This window comes from Microchirus variegatus, assembly GCF_963457635.1.
Source record: "Microchirus variegatus genome assembly, chromosome: 2".
Taxonomy (NCBI): domain Eukaryota; kingdom Metazoa; phylum Chordata; class Actinopteri; order Pleuronectiformes; family Soleidae; genus Microchirus; species Microchirus variegatus.
The window spans coordinates 42529439-42548192 of record NC_139803.1 but is presented as its reverse complement, the minus strand read 5'-3'; the positions used below and the strand labels follow the sequence as shown (position 1 = coordinate 42548192).

Genomic DNA, 18754 nt, shown 5'->3' with positions numbered 1-18754 from the left:
TCTCTCTCTCCGCTCCACCGTCCGTTCGTCCGCTCCGGTGCCGCTTGTCTGAGGGGGAAGTCTCGGCAGTGACTGACTGCCTCCGGATTCTCTACCGGACAAAATGGCAGCGTAAAAAAATCAGCTGATCTCACTACTGTGCTGCGTTCGCGTGCCTTTGATGGGCTCGGAATTTTTAACACGTAAGAACGCTGTGCGGGTTTCACGTACAGAGGGGACCGAAACAGCAGATTTGTAAGTAGAAAGACTTAAGTACAACATTCACGTATATGTACTTTACTTTATTTATATTTCTAGCAACTTACTTTTACTCTACTACATTACAACTATTCTTTTTTTTATTATTATTATTATTACTACTATTATTACTATATATATATATATATATATAATATTACTTTTTTGTGATGACATTTTTGTAAAATATACATTCACATACATAATTACACATACATATATGTGTTATATACATACCTATACAAACACATAACTACTATGTGTATGTATATAGGTATGTATATAACACATAATGTATATGTGCATACATATATGGGTTGATGTGTTTATATACATACCTGTATACATACATATATAGGTATGTATGTACATATATATACATATATGTGTGTTTATATACATACCTGTATACATACATATATAGATATGTATGTACATATATACCTATATATGTGTTTATATACATACATATATAGGTATGTATGTACATATATATACATATATGTGTGTTTATATACATACCTGTATACATACATATATAGATATGTATGTACATATATACCTATATATGTGTTTATATACATACATATATAGGTATGTATGTACATATATATACATATGTGTGTTTATATACATACCTGTATACATACATATATATGTATTTATGCACATACATATATAGGTATGTATGTGCATAAATACATATGTGTTTATGTACATACCTGTATACATACATATATAGGTATGTATGTACATATATGTGTGTTTATATACATACCTGTATACATACATATATAGGTATGTATGTATGTATATATATACACACACACACACATATATATATATAATATTATTTTTTGTGATCAATTTTTATTTTATTTTAAAAAACAATACAAGAAAAATATATATAGGTATATGCTCATACAAAAGTAGAGCATACAAATATTTAAAATATACATATCTATACATACACACAGATACATATGAATAAACAACTTAAAAAAAACAATCTTACTTTATAATATCACTTAAGTAAATGTCTATTCTCTGTACATATTTAAATGTCATGCAAATGTTTAATTTTGTAACATAAAATTTCCTTCGGGATCAATAAAGTATCTATCTATATATCTATATATCGACATGTACTGTACTAAATGTCAAAAAACAAAGATTCAAAATGATGATATGATGTAAAACAGGTCAAACATGAGCAGATAACAATATGAAATAGAGGTAAATCATAATAAAATATCATTTTACAATCAGCCTTTTGACTAAAATGACTTTTGAGTTTATTTCCCACAGCCCCTGAACGCCCCTCGCTCCCATTGGTCCAGAGCTGAGGAGTGAGTGTTGCCTTTAAGGTGTCCCGGTTTAAATTGTAGCGGAATCTGTGAAACAATCGAATTAAATCACAACATTTTTGTTCCACATTCAACTGGTTTTTTTTCTGTTTCAGTGAAAACAAGGAAATGACGTAAATATACGTGATTTTCCTTCAATTATTACGTCTTTTATTGAGTCAAAGACTGAAGTAAAGCGTGAGTTTAAGGTGGAATGAGACGATCGTTCAGACGTTGTGTCCTTGTTTGACTCCAGTCTGAGAACATACTGTCCTTTAGGTGTGTGTGTGTGTGTGTGTGTGTGTGTGTGTGTGTGTGTGTGTGTGTGTGTGTGTGTGTGTGTGTGGCAGGTGCACGTGACCTTTAATGACCTCTCTCTAATTTTTTTAAAATGATTCTGATGTTTTGTAGTTTGTTGATGATGATGATGATGATGATGATGATGATGAACACTCCTTCTTCCTTCCTTCCTCCCTTACTACTTTCCTTCCTTCCTTCCCTCCATATCTATATACTTTCCTACCTACCTTATTACAACCCTTCCTTCCTCCCTCCCAGCCTTCCGTCCTTCTTTCCTCACTCCTTACCTACTCCTTCCCTACCTATCTTGCTTCCTTCATTTGTTCCTTTCTTCTTTCCTTGCTCCTTCCCTACCTACCTACCTTGCTTCCATCCTTCCTTCCTTTCTTGTTCCTTCCCTACCTACCTCTGTTCATTCCTTCCTTCCATCCTTCCTCTCTTCTTTCCTTACGCCTTCCCAACCTTCCTTCCTTCTTCCTTTCTTCTTTCCTTGCTCCCTCCCTACCTACCTACCTTCCTTTCTTCTTTCCTTTCTCACTTCTCTACCTACCTTCCTTCGTTCCTTTCTTCCTTCCTTCCTTTCTTCTTTCTTTGCTCCTTCCCTTCCTTACCTACCTACCTACCTACCTACCTACCTACCTACCTACCTACCTACCTACCTACCTACCTACCTACCTACCTACCTACCTACCTACCTACCTACCTACCTACCTACCTACCTTCCTTCATCCTTCCTTCCTTTCTTCTTTCCTCACTCCTTCCCTACCTACCTACCCTCATTCATCCTTCCTTCCTTTCTTCTTTCTTTACTCCTTCCCTACCTTCCTTCCTTCTTCCTTTCTTCTTTCCTAGCTTCTTCCCTACCTACCTTCCTTCATCCTTCCTTCCTTTCTTCTTTCCTTACTCCTTCCCTACCTACCTTCCTTCATCCTTCCTTCCTTTCTTCTTTCCTAGCTTCTTCCCTACCTACCTTCCTTCATCCTTCCTTCCTTTCTTCTTTCCTAGCTTCTTCCCTACCTACCTTCCTTCATCCTTCCTTCCTTTCTTCTTTCCTAGCTTCTTCCCTACCTACCTTCCTTCCTTCCTTCCTTCCTTCCTTCCTTCCTCACTGCAGATTATAAACAGGTAAAGTTTATAAAGAAGCAGCTGCAGTGAAGTGAACTGTTTCTATATAATCTGTATATAATCTCTATATTGTGTATAATCTGTAAATCACTTCAGATCATAGACTGATTTCAGGTCTGGATTAAATCTACTCCGTTATTACCGTTGTTCTAAAAAGTGACTTCAGTTTCCTCTGAAATCTCACGAGATTTCACTGAAGTGACAAACGTGAGTGATGAAGCTCAGACAGACTGATGACGAACAGCGCCCTCTACAGGAGACGGAGTGAAAGCACAGCTCTGAACCACGTGACCTGACTGTAGAGCGCGGTGCTGCCCTCTGCTGGACAGAGGCGTCAACTCACCTCCTATTTCCATGGTAACTGCAGTGCACGTGCGGATGCGGGGAGCCCCCGTAACCATGGCAACTCTCTGCTGCTGTCAATCACAGGATGAGTTTGTTTGTTTGTTTGTTTTAATCATCATCAAAAAAAACTTTTATTTATTTATTTAGAAAAAATAAACGATCATTGTTACATTTTTATCTTCAGTCCTGATATTTAAAGACATTTATCTTCAGTCTGTGTCCTTCATTACCACCTTCTTACCTCGCTTCCTTTTTCCTCCTTCCTCCTTCCCTTCATACCTTAAATATAACCTTCCTTCCTTACTCACTCCCTCCCTCCTTTCCTATGCCTACTTTCTGTCCTTCCTCTGTTCCTACCTCCCAACCTTCCTTCCTTGCTTCCTTTATTTCTTCCATCCTTGCTCCTTCCATTCCTACCATCCTTCTTTCCTCCCTCACTCACTCCTCCCTTACCTGTCTGTCCTTCCTTTTTTCTTTCCGTCCTTCCTCCCTCCTTTCCTATTCCTACCTTCCATCCTCCCCTCCTTCTTTCCTCCCTCCTCCCTACCTTCTTCCCTTCCCTACCTTCCTTCCTCCCTTCTTTCCTCCCTCCCTCCTCCCTACCTTCTTCACTTCCCTTCCTTCCTTCTTTCCTCCCAACCTTCTTCCCTTCCCTACCTCCCTCCCTCTCTCCTCCCTACTTTCTTCCCTTCCTTCCTTCCCTCCTCCCTACCTTCTTCCCTTCCTTCCTTCCCTCCTCCCTACCTTCTTCCCTTCCTTCCTTCCCTCCTCCCTACCTTCTTCCCTTACCTGCCTGTCTGCCTTCCTTCCTTTTTTCTTTCCGTCCCTCCTCCCTCCTACTTTCTGTCCTTCCTCTGTTCCTACCTACCGACCTTCCTTCCTTCGTTTCTTCATCCTTTCCTTGCTCCCTCGCTGCCTAGCAACTTGCCTTCTTTTCTTCAGTCTTCCCTCCCTCCTTTCCTACACCTTCCTTGTTTCCTTCCTTCCTCCCTTCCTAACCCTGAAAACGCACAGACAAAACACATTTGTATGAAGTGTGGAACATTAAAAACACAACTGAATATTTACATATATGACATTTATAGATATAACATCACATGTCGTTCAGTTGAACTTCTCTGCACAGGAGTGACTTCAGAGTGTGTCTTCATCACTGATCTACTCCATCCAGATCTAGATTTATGTTTATGCAGATGATGCTGTGATCTACAGCTCAGCTCTGTGACGAGGACGTGATCTTCAGTTCCTGTTAAAGTTTGGTGAGAATCTCACTGATGACGTCACTCAGCTTCTCTCTCTCACTGATGAAGGAATCAAACCAGAGCTGAGAGACGTTTTCAGTTTCCAGTTCAGACGATCACAGCCAGATCCTCGGGCTCCACGGTGCCTGTGACGGGCCAACAGCAGCCCTCACAGATGTGTCTGAGGACCCAGACGTAGACGGTGGTGGAGAGGACGACGGCGAGGGCGAGCAGCAGGAGGCTGATCACGCACTGAGGATTCACGCTGAGCAACGTGAAGGCGAACGACGACGAGGACGAGGAGACGTCGCTGGGTCTGTGGCCTGGAAACAGAAGAAGAGGATTCATCGTCTCACACAGGAAGGTTCCAGGAGCAGCAGCTACCAGCTACTTACCTACCAAACCAACCTACTAAACCAACCTACCTACCACCTACTAACCAACAAAACAACCTACCTACCTACCATCTACCTACCATCTACCAAACTACAAAACTACCAACAAACCTATCTATCTACCAACAAACACCCTAACCCTAACCCTAACCCCTAACCCTAACCCAACCCAACCGACCAACCAACCTGCCTACCTATCTACACCAACCAACCGACCGACCAACAAACCAACCAACCAACCGACCAACCAACCTACCTACCTATCTACACCAACCAACCGACCGACCAACAAACCAACCAACCAACCAACCAACCAACCAACCAACCAACCTATCTACACCAACCAACCGACCGACCAACCAACCAACCGACCAACCAACCAACCAACCAACCGACCAACCAACCAACCGACCAACCAACCAACCAACCTACCTACCTATCTACACCAACCAACCGACCGACCAACCAACAAACCAACAAACCAACCAACCAACCAACCAACCTATCTACACCAACCAACCGACCGACCAACCAACCAATCAACCAACCTACCTACCTATCTACACCAACCATCCCAAACGACCAACCAACCAACCAACCAACCAACCAACCTACCTACCTACCTATCTCAACCAACCAACCAACCTATCAACACCAACCAACCGACTGACCGACCAACCAACAAACCAACCAACCTACTAACCAACCAACCAACCTACCAACCAACCTACCAACCAACCTACTGAACGACCAACCTATCAACCAACCAACCAACCGACCTACTAACCAACCAACCAACCAACCAACGTACCTACCAACCAACCAATCTACTAATCTGCCAACCACCAACCTACCTATCTACACCAACCAACCGACCGACCAACCAACCAACCGACCAACCAACCAACCAACCAACCGACCAACCAACCAACAAACCAACCAACCAACCTACCTATCTACACCAACCAACCAACCTATCAACACCAACCAACCTATCAACACCAACCAACCGACTGACCGACCAACCAACAAACCAACCAACCAACCTACCAACCAACCTACTGAACGACCAACCTATCAACCAACCAACCAACCGAGCTACTAACCAACCAACCAACCAACGTACCTACCAACCAACCAATCTACTAATCTGCCAACCACCAACCTACCTATCTACACCAACAAACCAACCAACAAACCAACAAACCAACAAACCAACCAACCAACCAACTAACCAACCAACCAACGAATCAACCATCCTACGTACCAACCAACCAACCAATCTACTAATCTACCAACCACCAACCTATCTAGACCAACCAACTAAACAACCCACCAACCAACCAACTATAGTTTCATTCTGTAAATGTGAAATAATGAAAATAATATTAATAATAATAATAATAATAATAATAACAACACAATGATACAGATAAAACAAAGACCACTTTATAAGATAAATAAGGACAATTTTACACACAATTGACAGGAATTGACAAACTATTCATAATTGTTCACCGACAAAAGTTAAGAAAATGTTTCAGAACTAAAGAGGAAAGTCATCAGATAATAAAGCCACTTTGTTAGGAACACCTGTTTGTTCAGTTATATGTTATATAATGTTATTATAATGTTATTATGTCACAGTCAGGACCTCAGAGTGAACTAAACCCTGATGAAATGAGATCTGTGACCAGATCAGAGCAGACGTGACTGATTGTTATGTGTGATCATGACAAGGATCAACTCGCCTGAACTGGAGTGGAGAAGCGTCGTCATCATCATCATCATCTTCATCATCATCATCATCATCACTGAGGCGACGCTCTTCACCACAACGACCATCTTCTCTGGATCGTCTCAGCTCGTCTTCATCATCACAGGAAACACAAAACACACACGACTGAAACTGATTCTTTCAAAAGTAAAACAAAACAGAACAAAACAGACACGTATCATGGAAAACAAGGATATGAACTCTCTGTTTGTCAACTTACAGAAGAAGATGAGAGAGTCTGAGGTGTTGATCCTGAAGGTTTCTCCACAAACAAACAAACAAACAAATAAATAAACAAAGAAGAAGAAGAAGAAGAGGATGTCATCCTTCCATTTCTTCTCCAGAGGAATAAAGAAAAACGACGACCTCAGAGCAGAGGTTTCTCTGAGCAGGAGGAGGCGGAGCCACATGATGATGATGATGATGATGATGATGATGATGATGGTATCAGTGAGGATAAACAGATACTTTGTTACAAAGCAGGAATCTCCATGGAAACAAGAGGAAGAATGAATGGAGGTTAATGAGAGGGAGAGAGAGAGAGAGACTACAACCTCAATGTTTGAGCTGGATACATATATGTATATATATATATACATATATATATAATCACTATATATACACATATATGTATATAAACACATATGTATATATATACATATATACACATATATGTATATAAACACATATGTATATATATACACATATATGTATATAAACACATATGTATATACATATATACGCATATGTGTAAATATGTATATACACACATGTACATATATGTGTGTATATACATGCCTGTATACATCCATATATATGTATGTATGTACATATATGTGTACATACATACATAGGTATGTATATATATGTGTGTGTTATATACATACCTACATACATATACAGTAGGTATGTTTGTATACATATCTATATATACATGTATATATAGGTATGTATATATATACATACATACCTATATATGTATGTATACAGGTATGTATATAAACACATGTGTATATATGTACATACATAGCTATATATGTATATATACACAGGTATGTCTATAAACGCATATATGCATATATACATTTACATGTGTTATACGTATCTATATACATACATAATACAGTAGGTATATATATATATATATAGATATACAGTATATACATAATTTTATACAAAGCGTGAGTACGTTAAGAATAAGTGAAGCGGACGCACACGTGTTCATATTCTGTTTTTAATTTAGAGGCAAAATATTAGCAACATAATTTATTTTTATTTTTTTTCAAAACGCACACAAACGTCAACAAAACCTCTGATAAATCTTTTGTTATGTATATAAAATCACTTTAACCACATTTTTTCATCTGATTTTGGTTAATTTAGACGCAATTGTCCCAATAAAGTGTTCATCATCAAACGGACGAGGTTAGCGCGCTAGTTAGCAAACAATGCTATAAGACAATTTTGACTTTGTTTTTTTGTTTTTTTTTACAAAAATAAACAATATACAAAATTAGTAGAAATGGAAGTCTTTTTCTTTTTTTAATTCCACTTGTTTTGAACAAGTTAAATCCCGTATTTTAAATTTTAAATATCCACGAGTGGTTCAGTCCACGTCCCTCTGTTTCTTCAGCGAAGGACATCCCGAACATCCGCTCACTCCTCTCTCCCTGGTGTTGTAATCAAAGTGCGGCAGAACGAGAACGCCGCCCCCTGCTGGCGACGCCGCCACGCCGCCGCTCGCTTCACTCGACGCTCGCTCGTCCTCCACAGACACGATGTTTTTCACCAGACACGTGATGGCCGCGTCGATGTTGGTGTTGTCCTGCGGGGGGCGCACACACACACAAGGGATAGTTCAGAATTTTGGACATAAGACCTATTTTCCAACTCAGCCGGTGTGATGGTGACGTCTGGAGACGTTTTTCAAGAAATTTCATTCAGTTCTTCTAGTTGCCGAGTTCGCTGGTGCTATGGCTAGCGCAAGTCAATGGTACGAGCTAGCATGGCATTAGAAACACTCATACTGACTCCACAGTGCACCCGAGGCAAATCAATTGTAACAGCAGACTATCTGTGTTGATAGAATGTTTGAAATAATAATTTATGTCTCAGCAGCAGCAGCGCGCCGTACTTCCTGTTAGGCTACGGCAGCGGCGGACTGATTCCGCTGCTGCTGAGAAAGTAGTCCCTCAAAAATTCATGCGATGCGAGGTTAGTTTCGCTTCAAATATCATTCTATCAACACAGATATGTACATCGATAGTCTGCCGTTACAATTGATTTGCCTCGGGTGCACTGTGGAGTCGGGATGAGTGTTTCTAATGCCATGCTAGCTGCTACCATTGACTTGCGCTAGCCATAGCACCAGCGGCAACTCGGCAACTAGAAGAACTGAATGAAATTTCTTGAAAAACGACTCCAGACGTCTCCATCACACCGGCTGAGTTGGAAAATAGGTCTTATGTCCAGAATTCCCGAACTACCCCTTTAACAACTTACCTTGGCGGAGGTTTCGAACCAGCCCACGAATCCGTACTCCCGGGAAAAGTTCTCCAGTTTGGGCAGTTTGGGGCACAGACCGTTGGGACGCTGGTCGCACTTGTTGGCCAATAGGACGGCGGGAACCGGCTTCCCGTTGCCCTGGGCGACCTGACGGTGACGAGAAAGACGCACGTTTACAGAGATCGCGTCCACGCCTCGGACTCTGCAAGAACTTTCAAGACCACTCTGATCACATGTCCTGGTTTATACAGATTTACCACCAGAGGGCGCCCACGCACCACACTTTGGCACCACCATGGCTTGTATGAGGTACTGAGATAATTATCAACACTGACTTTGTAGAAGACGCCAAAAAAGCTCGTCTATGGGAAACAGATTAGAGAAATCTATTCCTGCTTAATTTTTACGACATCTGAACGAGTTAGATCGTGTTTTTTTTTTTGGACAGGAAACGGACGTACGTAAACTGGTCGCTCCCCGCACCAAAGTCCGTAGAGAAAATCGTCGATTTTAGATCATTGCAACACATTAGATTAAAACCTGTTGTTATTATTAAACTTCAGCGCATGAAATCCTTCATTCGGATTGACCTCAGTGACACAAACTAACCACACGAGGCAGCACTAGACCAGCAGCTCCTGTGTCCCTGTGCGCTACAAACACAGATTTTCTCTATGGACTTTGGTGAAGGAGAGTAAGCAGTATATATCGTAAATTTTTCAGTCAGAAAACAACAAGATACATCAGCAAATATTGTTCTTAAAGGAATACTTCACCGATTTGATTTTAGCTTTGTATTAGCTAAAAAAAAATTGTGCTTACGAACTTCAGTTTCCCAACTTTTTTTTGTTAAGTGCCCACCAGTGACACTTGGTCCTGTTAGCATAACTGCTAGCAAAGATGGCGGACACTGTTTACATTCTGGGAGTGAGGTCCCGTCCCCCTAAGGTTGGGTCTAAAAAGTGCGGAATTAGCGTAGCAGTTTCAAGCCTCGAACCAAGATATTTTTTGACTCGGGGGAAACCGAGGATGGGAAGCACAGTTTTTCAAAAACACTAGCTACCCCTTCTCTAGTAATACAATGCTAATCGGTGAAGTATTCCTTTAAGAGAGCACAGACTCGTACCTTTGAGTCCAGGTCTCCCTTCCACTTGAGGACGGCCTGAAACGTGGACAGTCTGGTCATGTCAAAGACCACCAGGGCTCCGACAGCCTCTCTGTAGTAAACTCGGGTCATGTTGCCATATCGCTCCTGCCCTGTTAGAAACAGGACAAGAGTTTAATTCAACTCACACTTCAAGAGGAAGCTAAATCAGCTTAAATGTGATGTCGGCCATTTTGTTTTGTCACATGAGCACAGGTCATCTGAGGCTTCAGGAAACTCGATTAAAAATGTTCTCGTCTGTAAATTAAACCGTGTTATAGGTCAGCTGAAAGAAGTAAACAAGTAAAACGTATCATTTACCGTTAATTTTGCTCCCGCAGCTAATACAATTTTGAATTATTGATTTTATGACTATTTTATTCAATGGACAATTATTTTCACAGTCGGTTAATCCGTTGTTTTCATTTCATGGTTTGGTCTATAAAATGTTGAAAAATGTTGATTAAAACATCTGAAACCAAAAAATATTCAGTTTTTACTGATTTCTTTGTTATATGGAATAAATAAACTAGAAAATATTCACATTTAAGAGCTTAAAAATCTGATTTAAAAAAAACCAAAACTTTTAAAAACCAGGTATTTACCAAGTTTCTCCTTTTTTGAGCTGTATTTCGTTTATAAGACAACAAAACAAAACTTTGCTAGTTCCTGTAGCGCAAGTTGAAAACATCACATATAAAAACAAAAAAAATAAAGCATAAAATACTCACAGGATAGAAGAATAACTTTGATATGAGCTGCTTATAAATACTGTTCATGTCCAAACACTTTTAACTGCTGTCATTTAAGCAGGAGAGAGAGGGAAGCTAACGTTAGCAAGAGACAGGAAGTTAGCTAAAAGTTAGTCACTGCCAGTGAATTTAGGTCAATAAAACATGACAGTATGTGACGGAGAATATTTAACTCTGTTTGTTGTTTTGCTTAAAACACTGTTAACCCGCGTTATCATCACAGTTAGACGATAAATTAGCTTGTTTTATTAAGCTAACAAACACAGGTGTTGATAGCAGTTTTGAGCTAGTTTTGTCATTAGCACACAAATGACCAAACTAATGAGATGTAAACGTTTGTTTTCTCCGTGTGTTTGTTTACGCAGCACAGTTTGTAGTTAGTTCTCAAATACGTCAAATGCACAAATACAAATACACTGTTGTTGTTGTTGTTGACGTTGTCGATGAGGAATGTTGCTAACGGTCTGCGTTTGGAGTTTAAGGCGAGGAAAAACAGCTGAGGATGATTTTAGATGGAAATATGTGTCATGACACACACACACAAACACACACAAACGCACACAAACACACACTGTGAGGACTACGGTGGCCCGGAAGTGCAGAATCATTATTACACAACATGAAACACTTCCTCCACATGATGCTAAGACTTCTTTGGCGGTACATTTTAAGCTAAAACAATTTTAAAAAATTTAATCTGAAAACTATTATAAAAACTAACTTAACATGTTAATATTTATAAAAGAAGCGGCAAATAAATGAAACGACGATAAAAATGATGTAAAACGTTTTGATATTTTGACTTTTTTTGTGACTTATCATCAAACAGAACGCTGGACCTTCGCCACGTCCACGCAAATACGGCCTCTTATCAGCTGCAGTCAAGCTGTGCTCGACGGCCTCAAAGTGAAGATAAACTCGACTGTGTGCGTGAGTGTGTGTGTGTGTGTGTGTGTGTGAGTGTGTGTGTTTGTCCTCCCAAAATCATGTGCACTCAAATTAGCCGTCATTACAGGAGATTAGCGTGTCCTCACAGAGCGTCTCTTTCACGGCAGCTAATGTGGCGGACGGTGCGACGCATTAGCGTTAGCGGACGTCGACTCGGCGAGAAAGAAAACTCCAGCGACAGAGCGACCACTTCTCGTTTCTCGTGCACAGTCACGGTGAAGCGGACGAGTTTGACAAAGATGGTGTGAGATGTTTAAAAAAAAAAAAAAAAAAAACTCATTTAGGACACTTTCGTGAGAATAATCGCTTTAAAATGAAACATAAACGTGGTTTTCATAGCCTTAGAATTAGCCTTTATGTGTTTTTTAGATAAAGGCCGTGGTGCGTGACCATGTTTCTACAGCAAATGCACAAAAATAACCATCACCATGACCGAGGAGTTACTGATTCTAACACACTGGACCTTTAAAAGCTTGTTTTCTGTCAAATTCTGAATGATAAGTGTAGTTTATGCACAGAAATGCACAAATACTGCAGGTGGAGTTTATTTGTTCAATTATATACATGTATATTTAGGGATTATTCTTATTCTTCAGTCAAATTAATTGCATTTTTGAGGGCCTGAACATACACCAAAACTCACTATTTTTTTGCGATTTTTGCGAAATTTACTCATTTAAAAAGTTTGGTGAAAAAGCGTGGAAAATTAGAAGTGGGAGGAGCTAAAAACTGGCGCAAAAAAGTGCTAGTAGGTCACCTCCTGTCGGGTTTAACGTACATGAACGAAACTCGGTACGAACGTTCATTAGGTTGTGCTGTAAATAAAAGTCGATGACAAGTGTCCTGTGAACCCTACAGGAAGGTGGCCATTTTGGATTGAGCGCGAAAACGGAGGCGTTTTTGGCTAATTTGCACCAATGCTACAAAATCTATCTAGTTTTTCTTTGTTTCTACAAATGATCGCATTTTTCATTTCATCACTCGGACACGCGAGACAATTCATTAAAGTTTGCCAAATTTTTTATTAATATTTATTAAAGTTTAGCTCCGATTCCATGTTTGTCCAAATTCTTTTGGCAAATGATTTCAATTCGCGGTCAAAACAAACAAAAAAAGTCTCTCAAAATCTAAATTTTGTGGTCATTTGTGGTCGATTTTTTACGACTTTACTGATATATTTTGTCTCTTTGCATCACTTCGCAATTAAAAATGTCGATTCGAGCTCAAAATTTGCATTTAAATTGTTGGTTTTTTGGCGAAAGAGCAGTAACTTCTGTACAGTAATAAACTTCCACAACATCAAGTACAATATTTACCACTTTAACATTACTTTTAAAGAGGGTTCCCTCTGACCTGACCCATGAAACGCACCGTGCACGCCACTGCTGCAGTATCACGCATTAATAACAGTTTTACTGTTAAACTCGTGCACGCACCTGCGATGTCCCACAGCTGCAGCCGCAGCACGGACTTGTGGTCCCAGCTGAGGACTTTGAGGGCGAAGTCCACGCCGATGGTGGCGCGGTAGTGCTGGGAGAAGACCTGGTTCACGTAGCGCTTGATGATGGACGTTTTGCCCACGCCGAGGTCACCGATGACGAGCACTTTGAGCAGCCGCTCCTGCTGCTGCTGCTGCTGCTGCATCGCTGCTGCGTCAAAAGGGCACGCTGCTCACTCACGTCTCCAATTACGCGCAGGGTTTGTGCGCAGAGTCTGGAGTCTCATGTGAAAGCTGCTGCTGCTGCTGAGTCAAAAAATGTCAAGCTTTAAGTCCAGAATAAGCAGCTTAATGATCGATTACGCACGATTTACGCACGTAAATGCGCAAATTACGCACAGACAACGACAATAAAAGCCGTGTTAAAAACTTTACTTTTAACATAAAAAAACGAAGTTCACGACGATTCCTGGTGGTTTGAATAAAACCCGAGACTAAAAAAAAACCCTGAACTATTGTGGTTCAAAGTGAAGGAAGAGTGGATGTTTAAACAGCTGCTGGAAAAAAATAATTCAAAAACAAACAAAAAACATCAGCGTGAAAGAGTTTGAGTTCAGTTTAGCCTGAAGTTTGTTTGATCTTCATCATCTTCATCATCTTCGTCATCTTCGTCATCTCTGCTCCTCCAGTTTGTTCGGTTTCGTCCTCGCGGAGGAAAAAAGTGAGACACAAGCAGAAGTTTGACAGTAAACTGGTCTGTGGCCACGCCCACTATGTGTGTGTGTGAGTGTGTGTGTGTGTTCTAGTATTTGTCGCCTCTTAAGGACATATTTTTTTTTCTCCTGTCATAAACACTGACCTTGTCAGGACCAGAGTAGTCCTGATGGAGACCAAAACCTGGTCCTAACGACGAGAGAATCTAATTTCTGAGAAACTGGTTCAGTTAAGGACTAAGATTTGAATTGTGGTTAAGGTTAGGGATAACTACGGTGGCCCTGGAGAACATTAAGAAAACGCTACTATAAAAAAAACACTACTTTAAAAATTGCTTAAACATTAAGAAAACGCTACTTTAAAAAACACCTAAACATTAAGAAAACGCTACTTGAAAAAAACGCTACATTAAAAAGCACTTAAAAATTAAGAAAACGCTACTTTAAAAATTGCTTAAACATTAAGAAAACGCTACTTTAAAAAATGCTTAAACATTAAGAAAACGCTACTTTAAAAAATGCTTAAACATTAAGAAAACCCTACATTAAGAAAACCCTACTTTAAAAAAACGCTACATTAAAAAACGCTTAAACATTAAGAAAACGCTACTTTAAAAAATGCTTAAACATTAACAAAACGGTACTTTAAAAAACGCTTAAGCATTAAGAAAACGCTACTTTAAAAATGCTTAAACATTAAGGAAACGCTACTTTAAAAAAATGCTTAAGCATTAAGAAAACCCTACTTTAAAAGAAACGCTACATTAAAAAGCGCTTAAACATTAAGAAAACGCTACTTTAAAAAATGCTTAAACATTAAGAAAACGCTACTCTAAAAAATGCTTAAACATTAACAAAACGCTACTTTAAAAAACGCTTAAGCATTAAGAAAAACGCTACTTTAAAAAAACGCTACATTAAAAAGTGGTTAAACATTAAAAAAAACGCTACTTTAAAAAAAGCTACATTAAAAAACACTTAAACATTAGGAAAATGCTGCATTAAAAAACACAATCATTAAGAAAACACTACATTCAAAAACGCTTCTTAAAAAAACGCTACATTAAAAAACTGTTTAAACATTCAGAAAAAGCTAAAACCTTAAGAAAATGCTTAAACATTAAGAAAACACTGAGAAAAACTAAAACGTAAAAAAAAGATACATTAAAAAAATGCTCAAACACTAATGCAACAACATTAAGAAAACACTAATAAAAAAAAAAGAAAATTATACACTTAAAAAAAACGCTAAAACGGTTTAAAGTTAGCATAATCTCCTCTGAAGTCACGGAAACCAGAGTGTGTCAAAAATGTCCAAGGAAAAACCGAAAACAGCTTAAAAACGACATTTCCCAGCTTCCATTGCGTCCACTTCCGTCTTCTGGTGCGCATGTGCGTGACCAGCCTCCTCTAACTGTGCAGGAAAACTTCTCTGTACGCGTTTATTACCACAGTTATTCACGTTTCGCTCGTTCACACTTTGTTTATGACTCAGTTTGTCACGTCACGTGATTAAAATGAACGTATTAACACGTTTTTAAGCACAAAAACACACGTTTATGACACCGCGCGGCACAAACGCGCGCGTTTAACGCCGCGAGCGTGTGATGCGCTGTTGCCATGACAACGACACGAGCGACAACTGTCCACAGAGCGTCGGCGTCGTCGGCGTTTAAACGGTGAAATCCGCGTGAACGGGGAGCAGCAGTGGCCGAGTTCTCGAGTGTTGCGCCTCTGCTCGCTGCTTTACGGCAGTGGTGCTGATGCGGGATGAGTCAGGCGGCGTGCGCGTGCGTGCGTGAGGCTGCGTGCGCGTGCGTGCGTGCGTGCGTGATGCTGCTGCTCCCGCTGCTGCCATTTCATCAGCGGAGATGACACCGCGGGATTCCCCTCCCACTGCGAGCATCCGCGCCTCATAGACGGAGAAAAACACGCGAAAGACGCGACGGATCCGCGCGCGCGCGTGCGTGTGTCTGAGTGCGTGAGTGTGTGTGTGTGAGCGCGTGAGTGTTTGACTGCACCTGCCGCGTGTGTGTGTGTGTGTGAGTGTGTGTGCGTGACATCACCACGGCCTGTTCTCGCTGCTCCAGCCTCCGCCATCAGCAGGATTCTTCCCTGTCGCCCGTGTTTTCCGCTGCGGGATTCATCCATTCATCCATTCATCCATTCATCCACTCATCCGCTCACACACACATAGAGGGAGCGAGCGCCATCATGGAGTCCACATCAGTCTGGTCCTGAAGGTCCTGAGAGGAGCAGCAGCAGCGTTTGTGGCCTAAAGTCCAGTCCACTATCATCCAAGTAGGTTTTCCTCTCATTATACTACTACTTCTACTACTATTACTAATACTATCACGACTACGAATAATACTACAAATACTACCGCTACTAATAACACGCCTAATGATACGAGCAGCATTAGTAGCGGTAGCATTATTCTTCATGGTAGTATTTGTATTTTTAATAGCGGTAGTGGTCGTATTAGTCGTAGTTACTCATAATACGACTACTACCACGAATGATAATAATAATACTGCTAATATTGCCCACTATTAATAATACTGCTGAAAACACATTAGGAAACATTAAGAACATGTTACAAATTTGAAAACGCTACATAAAAAAACAACAACGCTAAAACGCTAACAAAAAGCCACATTGAGAACGCTTAAACATTAAGAAAAGGCTACATAAAAAATACTTAAACGTTAAGAAAACGCTACATTAAAAAACACTTAAACGTTAAAAAAACGCTACATAAGAAACACTTAAACGTTAAGAAAACGCTACATTAAAAAACGCTACATGAAAAATACTTAAACGCTAAGAAAACGCTACGTTAAAAACGCTTAAACATTAAAAAATGCTACATAAAAAATGCTTAAACGTTAAGAAAACGCAACATTAAAAAATGCTTAAATGTAAAGATGACGCAACATTAAAAATGCTACATAAAAAACGCTTAAACGCTAAGAAAATGCTACATTAAAATACGCTACATAAAAATACTTAAACGCTAAAAAAACGCTACGTTAAAAACGCTTAAACATTAAAAAATGCTTCATAAAAAATGCTTAAATGTTAAGATGACGCAACATTAAAAAATGCTTAAATGTTAAGATGACGCAACATTAAAAAAAACCGCTAAAACATTAAGAACGCTACATAAAAAAAACGCTTAAACATTAAGAAAAAGTTAAAACTTTAAGAAATGATACAAGTAGTATTACTAGCGGTAGCATTATTATTCGTGGTAGTATTTGTATTATTATTTGTGGCAGTGGCAGTATTAGTAGTAGTCCTAGTAGCACTACAACTACAATTACTAACACTACCACTACTAATACAGTACTATGACTACAAGTACTACTAATACTACTGCTAATACTGGCGCTACTACTATTACTACCACTAGTAATAATTATAATAACTACTGCTACTAATACTACTGCAATTACTAATAATATTAATACTACCACTGCTACTACTACTACTACTACTACTACTAATATTACTAATATTAATAACTGCGTGCAAAATACGGTGTTGAGCGTTGTTATTGTTTAGTATTGCTAACAATGGCTAGCCCCGAAATACGTTTGCGTTGCGCTGACTGTTCAGGGCTAGGTTTAGCGAGCGGTTTTTTTTACCAGTAGCTACCGGTTATTTGATAAGAATCCAGCGCCAAGTTGCTCAGAAGCCATTTGCAACTTTCTGAAAAGCTATCGCTGCTAGTTGTTAAGAAGCTAGTTGGAAAGTCAGCTAACCCTAACCCGCTATTTGCAAAGAATCTCCAGTGTAGCTATCTGTCGGCGACTGGACTTACTGCTAACTACTGATGACGGAGAACCTTCACTGAGTAGTTGCCAAGAAGCTAGCTGAATGTCGCTAAGAAGCTAGTTGCCAAGAAGCTAGCTGAATGTTGCTAAGAAGCTAGCTGCTAAGAAGCTAGCTGCTAAGAAGCTTGTTGAAAGTTGGTTGCTTTAAATGATATAAAAATCCCACATGAGGGTTAATCTAAGTTCTTCTCTTACTACAGGTAGGTTTGTGTTATTTTATTGTAGTTATAAGAGGAAGCTAGCATTTATTTTACCCGTCAAATATGTTAATTAAGCTGTTAATCAATCAATAAAGTCATCAGGTCACATGAGCATATCATCAATATTCATTGATTTCCTTTGGTGCATTGATTGTCAGTCACACTAATGGTTCTGATTACATGCAACAATCTCCACCGCCAATAATAATAGTTAATACTCTGCTGTATATATATATATGATATGTTTGGTGTGTGTGTGTGGGGGGGGGGGGGGGGTCTACTAAAATCACAATGTTGTGCCCGGGACGCCAAAATGTCCAGGAGCGGCCCTGTAACAGACAGAAACAGGAAGTGTTTACTTTGTTTATTAGCAAAGCTAACAATGTAGCGACAAGTGTTTGCTTTGTTTTGTTTATAGGCCTGTAGCCGCTACCTGCCTGGGTATGTGC

General features: G+C 39.8%; 1 protein-coding gene across 1 annotated transcript; it reads right to left on the bottom strand.

Annotated features, from left to right (window-relative positions):
* Positions 1–8126: 8126 nt before the first annotated feature.
* On the bottom strand, positions 8127–13795 carry LOC310924136 (ras-related protein Rab-38). Its single transcript, XM_083885779.1, has 4 exons — positions 13552–13795; positions 10398–10528; positions 9269–9418; positions 8127–8591 (listed from the first exon to the last, which is right to left on the bottom strand). Exons 1-4 carry the CDS (start codon positions 13757–13759, stop codon positions 8373–8375), a joined length of 708 nt encoding a protein of 235 aa, XP_083741905.1. The 5' UTR covers positions 13760–13795; the 3' UTR covers positions 8127–8372.
* Positions 13796–18754: the final 4959 nt, after the last annotated feature.